Genomic DNA, 7,803 nt, shown 5'->3' with positions numbered 1-7,803 from the left:
CAAAACTAAAACATGATCCCTCAACCTTACACAACACAAAATTACAACACACCATATTACAACTACATTACAGAAAACTCACATGCATAACACAATAAAAATAATCTACTTAACAACAAACTTTCATAGCAAGGGTACATAAGGTTACCAACCTAGTTTCCAAGCAAATTTGAGCTCCCTCACTTTTTTACCAGCAATCCTCCTCCTAAGCTATCTTCTTCTCCTTGTTTTTTTTTCTTTTCCAAAATTTACCCCACTTAGATTCTTTTTCCAGATCTATCCAAAAATTCTCCCCCCAAGAACTCTCCCTAAAGAATGTTTTCTTTTGATGCTTAAGTTTCCAAATTCGGCCAACTTGGGAATCCACAATTTTGGGGTGCTCTTTTCAATGCCTAGGGAAGCTTATAATACTTAAAAATGCCCCTACCCCCTAGGTATATCATATGGGCTTTAAAATAAGACCTCAAACTACCCCTAGGGATGGTGTAAACCTCCTAGAAATTCACAAAAGGTGTGCATTCGACCTAGCATGGAAAGAATCCCTCTTGGACCCATAAATACAGTTAGGGAAAAGAAATCCTACCAAACCACTCCTTGGTTCACTCAACCACCTACCATCCCACTAAGCATTCTACAAAGGAGAAAATGTGTCAAGTGACACCACAATACACACAACACACTTGGCAAGCCATCAAGAAAAACAAATTTACTTTTATAGAATCACAATAATACGCACAAATTGGTTTTACAAATAAAATACAAGGGTAAAAAGGTTATACCCTCCTTAGGGTTAACCTTGGTTTTTCCAAACACCTAGCAAGGTTCTCCATAAATCCATGGGCTTCTTTCCTGCACACTTATTGCAAATATCAGTAGTCCAAGAATAAGGTGATAAAATGATAATGTAAATATAAATCACATAGATTCTATCATCAATGAATAACATAACTAATATGAAATATGTATTTCCATTCATATCACATTACACACTTCACATTTGTAGCAATTCTCTAATCTAGATAGTAAAACATTATGATCATTTATTCTTACAGAAAATTATGGAATTAATCTACCTTAAGCAATGCATCAAATATAATATAAGTATACAATTCTAGTTTATTCAAATGATACATGAATTCTTAATGTTACTCTAAATATGCTAAGACATGATAATCTAGCACCATATGGAGACCACAATTCAAAAATCAAACATTCACTAGAGTATAACATAAGCTTTAATCATGACACATGGATCATCAAGAAGGTAAGTAAGCATATCTGAATAACATCATAAAAACTACTTAGAATATTAGTGTCCTAGTAACATCATAAGGAATCATCATATAGCCTAATGATATAGGTATCAATGTCCCAATAACATAACATGAAATCAAATAGTCTAAGGATCAAAATATCAATGTCCATAGGGGGTAATAATGTGTCATCTAGAGTCTAACTATCAAAGTCCAAAAGAAACAAAATGTCAATAGTGCTATGATGGTCGGGGCGGGACATGAAATCCTCCCCCTCTAGGCATGAACTTCCTCTTGGAGTTCATCAAATAGATAGGGGTAGTCACGTCTCATCTGCATCGTGTCCTCCCATGTGGTTGTGACCTCATCATAGAAATCCCATTGGACCTTAACCTAGTCCACTTCTCTGCCTCGAAGTTGAAGGGTCCTGTGGGCCAATATGTGAATGGGCTCTAGGGATAGATGGCCATCTGGTGCTACCTGCATAGAACCCCAATCTATAACATGAGATGCATCATAAATATACTTCCTCAAGGAAGATACATGAAAAACATCGTGGATGCGTGATAGGCTAGGTGGCAAGGCTAAGCGATAAGCAACTGGTCCTATCCTCTCCAAAATCTCAAATGGCCCAACAAATCAAGGAGCAAGCTTAGAGCCCTTTCCAAAATGGATTGGACTCTTGTGCGAACGCACTCTCAAAAATACTCTATCTCCCACCATAAAGGATCGATCTGTCCTATGGGCATTAGCATACTTCTTCTGTCAGTCTTGAGCTTCCCTGAGATTTTGCCTAATCAAAAAGACTTGCTACTCCATCTCCTTGATAATCTGTGGTCCAACTGTTACCCTGTCCTCAATCCTATCCCAACTTAATGGTGTCCTGCAAGGTCTGCCATATAGGGCCTGATAAGGTGGCATGCCCAAAGAAGAATGGTGCCCATTATTATAGGCAAACTCTACTAGATGAAAATACTCCTCCCATTTAACTTGATTATCCATCACATACATGCAAAACATGTCCTCTAATACCTGGTTAACTCTCTCAGTCTGCCCATCTGTCTGAGGGTGGTATGTTGTGCTCAAGTTAAGCTTAGTCCCTAGGACTCCCTGTAACTCTCTCCAAAAGGAGGAGGTAAATATAGAGTCTCTATTAGAAATAATCTTGCGAGGAATGCCATGGAGTCTCACAATGTCTCGCATGAATACTTGTGCTACTGTAGGAGCAGTGAAAGTGGTACGTATAGGTGAGAAGTGGGCCACGTTGGTCAATGTGTCAATTGTCACCATGATGGCATCATGATGATGAGAAGACATAGGAAGACCCACAAAAAAATCTATAGAAATAACATCCCACTTCCACTCTGGAATCTCATGAGGATAAAGTAACCCACCAGGATGTCCATGTTCTGCCTTAACTCTCTAGCACTCTAGGCATCTAGCAACTATCCCTGCAATATGCATCCTCATGCCGGGCCAATGAAAGAGTCGTCCCAAGTCTACATGCAACTTCCTAACCCCTGGATGTGTTGCATAAGGTGCCCTATGAACCTCAAGAACAATAAAATCATGCAATCCTCCAGTAGAAGGTACATAAATGCACCCTCGGTGATGTAGAAGTCCATCAGACTCTAACACATAGTTGGAGAACTTCCCCTGAAGAGGCCTCTAAGATCTAATCATCTGACACACATCCCTATAAAAATCATCCTCTGGTAAGTGCTGCACTATTCTCCCCCTCAAATCTGTGCTGGTGACCATGGATGACAACTCATGGCGTCTTCGACTTAAGGCATCTGCAACCACATTCTCCTTCCCCTTGATGTAGTGTACATCAAAGTCATATTCACATAAAAACTCCAACCATCTCCTTTGCCGAGCATTAAGGTTCGGTTGAGAGAGAATATACTGAAGGCTGTGATGATCTGAGTGGAGTTCAAAATGGTGTCCCAAAAGGAAATGGCGCCATCTAACCAAGGCATGCACTACTGCTGCGAGCTCAAGATCATGCGTAGGATAATTGAGTTCATGAGTCTTAAGTTTCCTAGACTCATAGGCTATAAATCACCCATTCTGCATGAGTACTGCCCCTCACCCATCCAATGACGCATCAGTACACACTACAAAGTTTGTAGAGGGATCATGTACTACAAGAATAGGAGCACTAGTGAGGGCCTTCTTCAACTCTTGAAAAGCTCTCTCACATATTTTTGTCCACTCAAATTTCTTCCCTTTTCTCTGGAGAGAAGTAATAGGATGTGCTATCCTTGAGAAACCCTCCACAAAATGCCTATAGTAACCAGCCAACCCCATAAAGCTCCTGACTTCTGTAACTATCGTCGATGCTGGCTAGTCTATAATGGCTCTAATCTTTGATGGGTCAACTGAGATCCCATCACCTGATATCACATGACCTAGGTAGCTGATCTCTGTGTAGAAGAAAGAACACTTCAGCAAATTGGCGTATAATTGATTATCTCTCAAGCACTGAAGGACTTGTCTCAAATTTTCTTCATGCTCCTGTTCATTTCGTGAATAGACCAATATATCATCCAGGAATATCACCACAAATCTACCCAAGAATGTACAAAATACTCCATTCATAAGGCTCATGAATACAGATGGGGCATTAGTGAGACCAAAAGGAACCACTGTAAACTCATAATGCCCATATCTCGTGCGAAAAGCAATCTTATGGATGTCACTCTCCACAATCCTCAACTGGTGATATCCTAACTTCAGATCAATCTTTGAAAACACTCGAGCACCTTGAAGCTGGTCAAATAAGTCATCAATTCTAGGAAGTGGATAACGGTTCTTAATGGTTAGCTTGTTAAGCTGGTGGTAGTCTATGCACAACCTCAAGGATCCATCCTTCTTCTTGACAAAGACAACTGGTGCTCCCCATGGTGAGACACTAGGACGAATGTGCCCCTTCTCCAAGAGTTCTTCTAGTTGAATCTTGAGCTCATTGAGCTCATTAGTAGTCATCCTATATGGAGCTCTAGATACTGGTTGGGTCCCTGGAACCAAATCAATATGGAAATCCACTATCCTGGGTGGAGGCATACCTGGTAATTTAGAAGGAAATACATCTCTAAACTCTTGTAACACTGGGTAATCCTCGAGACATGGCCCATTCTCCTCTCCCTCAAGATCATTAATGGTAATAGCATATAACTGACACCCTTTTCTCATACATCACTTAAGCTGCATAGCGGAGATCATGCGGAGGGACACAGGTCTTTGAACACCTGAAATCACTATAGGTGTACCATGATCATCATTACACTCCACCTCCTTCTTCCTACAATCCACCTTGGCATGGTGAGCACATAGCCAATCCATACCAAGGACTACATCATACGATCCTAAGGGGGTGATACATAGATCTACACAAGTAGTGATATCCCCAATTTGAATAGGATAATTCCTGACCATGGATCTAACCAATACCTTAGCACCTGAGGCTAACTCTACATCCCAGCTAACATCTTGCTTAACTACCACCAGCCTACAATGCTCCACAACTAAGGGTGATACAAAAGAATCAGTAGCTCCTGGATCAAACAATATAGATATACTACTACCACCAATAATACCTGTAGCCTCTATCACGGTAGCCTGATGCTCAGCCTGTCTGTCATCTATTACTGCAAATACCCTATGAGAACGTCCCATGTCACCCACTGTTGGTTTGGATGTAGCTATCCTCTGTCTATGTGGATAATCCCGAGCAATGTGACCCATGCCACCACAAGAATAACAAGGTCCACGGGTCTGAGTCTGTAATCCTGTAGATCGGGGTTGCTGGTGTCCCCCTGTCTGAGTAGATCCACTAAAACCACCTCTAGTGGGCTGCTAAGTCTGTGCTGGAGGTGTATCAGAAGCTTGTGATCTATGATCCTGACGAGAACCCTGTGCCTACCTCTACTTGGGCTTAGTGCCCTGGTATCCCTGTGGAGGCTTTTGCCTCTGATCCTGCTATGACTGTGGGCCTCTAAAAAATCCTGAAGAGTGTCGCTGATTTCCCTTCCACTGTGACCTAGGTGGAAAGGGGGTAGTACCCCGACGCTAAGATCTATCATGAGTATCGTGAGCCTTATTGCATATATCCTCTGCAATAAGAGCCCTCTCTACTATAGCTCTAAAGCCTACGGGTGCTTCCATGCAAACCTATCCTGCAATCGAGGGATTAAGACCTCTAATGAAATGGTTAATCCAGAGCTTCTCATCTCTCATATAGTCAACATAAGGGAGGAGCTCTAAAAACTTATTCTCATACTGTGTTACTGTCAATCCCCTCTGCTGTAAGTCATGGAACTCATCAATCTTTCGCTGTCTGTAATGCTCTGATAAATATCTCTCTCTAAACCTTTGTAGGAAGGTATCCCAAGTGAGAGTGTCCATATCAATATCCCCCATAGCCTTCTCCTCATCCCACCATTTGGAGGCTGGTCCTCGCAAAAGGTGTATAGCAAAATGGGACCTTACATTACTCCCAAAAGGACGCAACCCATAACATCTCTCCAAACATAACAAGAAGGATTCTGCCTCTGAACCATTTGTGGACCCATGAAAAGGGGGTGGCTGAAGAAGAAGCAATTCTTTAATCTTGTCTCCTATATCTCGGGGTGCTCTTGGTACAGGTCGAAGTTCTACCCCTACTGGAGACTCAGGTTTGTGGACAGACTCTCCCTCGAGCTCAGCATGACTGCCAATACGACTAGGTGGAGGACTCCTTGTCCTCTCTCTGATAACAATCCTATGCTCCTTTGACATTTGCTGACTAGGGTGAGCTATTGCTGTAGGCAACCTCTATTGTACTACACCAATAAGATTCTAGATAGCATCTAGAATGTCCTGGTTGGGGTTTCGGGGTTGTTCCCCCTGTCCAATCTCTATCTCTGGCCCAACCCTAGCTTCTTGTGCCATACTAGCACTATGCTCTATACTGGCATCCTGCTCTACCTGTGCATCTCGTGCACGTCTACCACCTCGTCCACACCTGCGGGCGTTACGAGTGACCACTGGCATCCTACAAAAAAAAGAAGTTTAAGAGTCAGGGTTAAGAAGCTTTAAAGTTCATTATTGGAGTCTCAAACAACTAAGACAAAATAATTCCTCTTTCTTTTTTTTTTTGTGAGGAATCATGGCCAAAGTCAACTTAGGGTGGGTGTCCTGCCACCATAGTTGCTTAGCCAACGTCCCACATTGGTTAGATATATTAAAGTGTTATCTTCCATTGCATATGCATATATGTATATTTATTTATTCATTATTTTTAATTATTATTATTTTTAAAAATATTTTATTATTATTATTTTTTTTAAAAAATATTTTATTATTATTATTTTTTTAATATTTTTTTTTAAATTTATTTATTATTATTATTATATTAAATTATCATTAATAGGTAACTTCATGGACATCAAATTATAATAGCACTTATTCATGATTACTAACACATTACCACTTAGTTGCTTCATTATCACAAACTTATTTAAATAATTATCTCTTAAGTAGTTTCAATAAAAAATAAAACTCATGTGGGCAAATAAAATAAGTGCATTTTAAATTTGTGTAAAAGAGGAAGATAGCATGGTGGGAGTGGGATTTGAACACATGACCTCTTGAATTCCACCTTTTCCACCCAACCCACTAACCAACTTTCCCTCTTTTACTTCATGTTTTGAAATAGAAAACATTTTAATAAGGGGGATCTCATTTGAATTTGGGTCAAAGAGTGAACTTATGATCAATTTGAAATTCATTTCTTTATCTTTCTCTTCCAACCCTAACCCTAATTCGAAATTAGGGCTATGAAAAAGTATAAAAGTTATTTTTCCCTCTTTCTTATGTTATTTTTCATGTTCCTTCCATAGGGTTTCAAACCCTTATGCATTTCTTTGTTTTTCCCTCTTGTTATTGTGTGTATGTTTCTGTTTTTTGTTTTATTTTTTTGTTTTTGTTTTGTACAGGTACTTGAATGCTATTGGAGATGGAAGCAAGCTTCCATGGAGGATAAATAATGTGTATATGTTTATCTTTGATATACACACACATATCCTTGTGTGGATATACGTTTGAGATGGATAGAGCTCAATATTTGTAGAGGGATCCATGTTCAACCATGCATGAGTTCTCTGATATATCCTATGGCATTATTATGCCCATAATTTGTTGCAGGTTTTTTTGTTTTGTTTTTTTTCATGGATATAAAGATGAGCATTTTATTATTAATTTCTAGTGTGAGAGGGGGTTGTCCCTGGCCTTGCCTGTACTTAGTGATGAGCACACAAGAGAAAAACAAATTCTGTCATTTAAGAGTCAGTCATATTGCGTTAGCGTTTTTAGAGAAATGAAATCGAATATTTCCAAATGCTTTCTGGGTTTTCTCCAGAAGGTGTCTATTCAGGTCTCACACGGGAAAAATCCACAAAAGTTGAACGCACATAGAGTTACAAGTCTTTAATAAAAGCATTATTTTTTTTTTAGTTTATAGCATATTTTCTTTATTCATTTCAAAATTGGGTTTTGAAGGCAAGAT

The 7,803-nt window shown here is 39.7% G+C and overlaps 2 protein-coding genes across 2 annotated transcripts; both read right to left on the bottom strand.

Moving 5' to 3' along the window:
- Nucleotides 1-4,454: 4,454 nt before the first annotated feature.
- On the bottom strand, nt 4,455-5,003 carry LOC149540176 (uncharacterized). The gene has a single exon (XM_089802663.1). It carries the CDS (start codon nt 5,001-5,003, stop codon nt 4,455-4,457), a length of 549 nt encoding a protein of 182 aa, XP_089658789.1.
- A 426-nt stretch (nt 5,004-5,429) lies between these two features.
- LOC149540175 (uncharacterized) lies at nt 5,430-6,035 on the bottom strand. The gene has a single exon (XM_089802661.1). The coding sequence runs from the start codon at nt 6,033-6,035 to the stop codon at nt 5,430-5,432; it is 606 nt and encodes a 201-aa protein (XP_089658787.1).
- Nucleotides 6,036-7,803: the final 1,768 nt, after the last annotated feature.

Source organism: Cupressus sempervirens, chromosome 9, assembly GCF_028749045.1.
Source record: "Cupressus sempervirens isolate cs-2001-9-10 chromosome 9, ASM2874904v1, whole genome shotgun sequence".
Taxonomy (NCBI): Eukaryota; Viridiplantae; Streptophyta; class Pinopsida; order Cupressales; family Cupressaceae; genus Cupressus; species Cupressus sempervirens.
The sequence above is the reverse complement of the archived record's forward strand: the minus strand, read 5'-3'. Positions and strand labels throughout refer to the sequence as shown.

What these genes read in the sequence shown, in the direction of transcription:
- LOC149540176 (XM_089802663.1), bottom strand. Translation starts at nt 5,003, where the DNA reads ATGGGTCACATTGCTCGGGATTATCCACATAGACAGAGGATAGCTACA.
- LOC149540175 (XM_089802661.1), bottom strand. Translation starts at nt 6,035, where the DNA reads ATGTCAAAGGAGCATAGGATTGTTATCAGAGAGAGGACAAGGAGTCCT.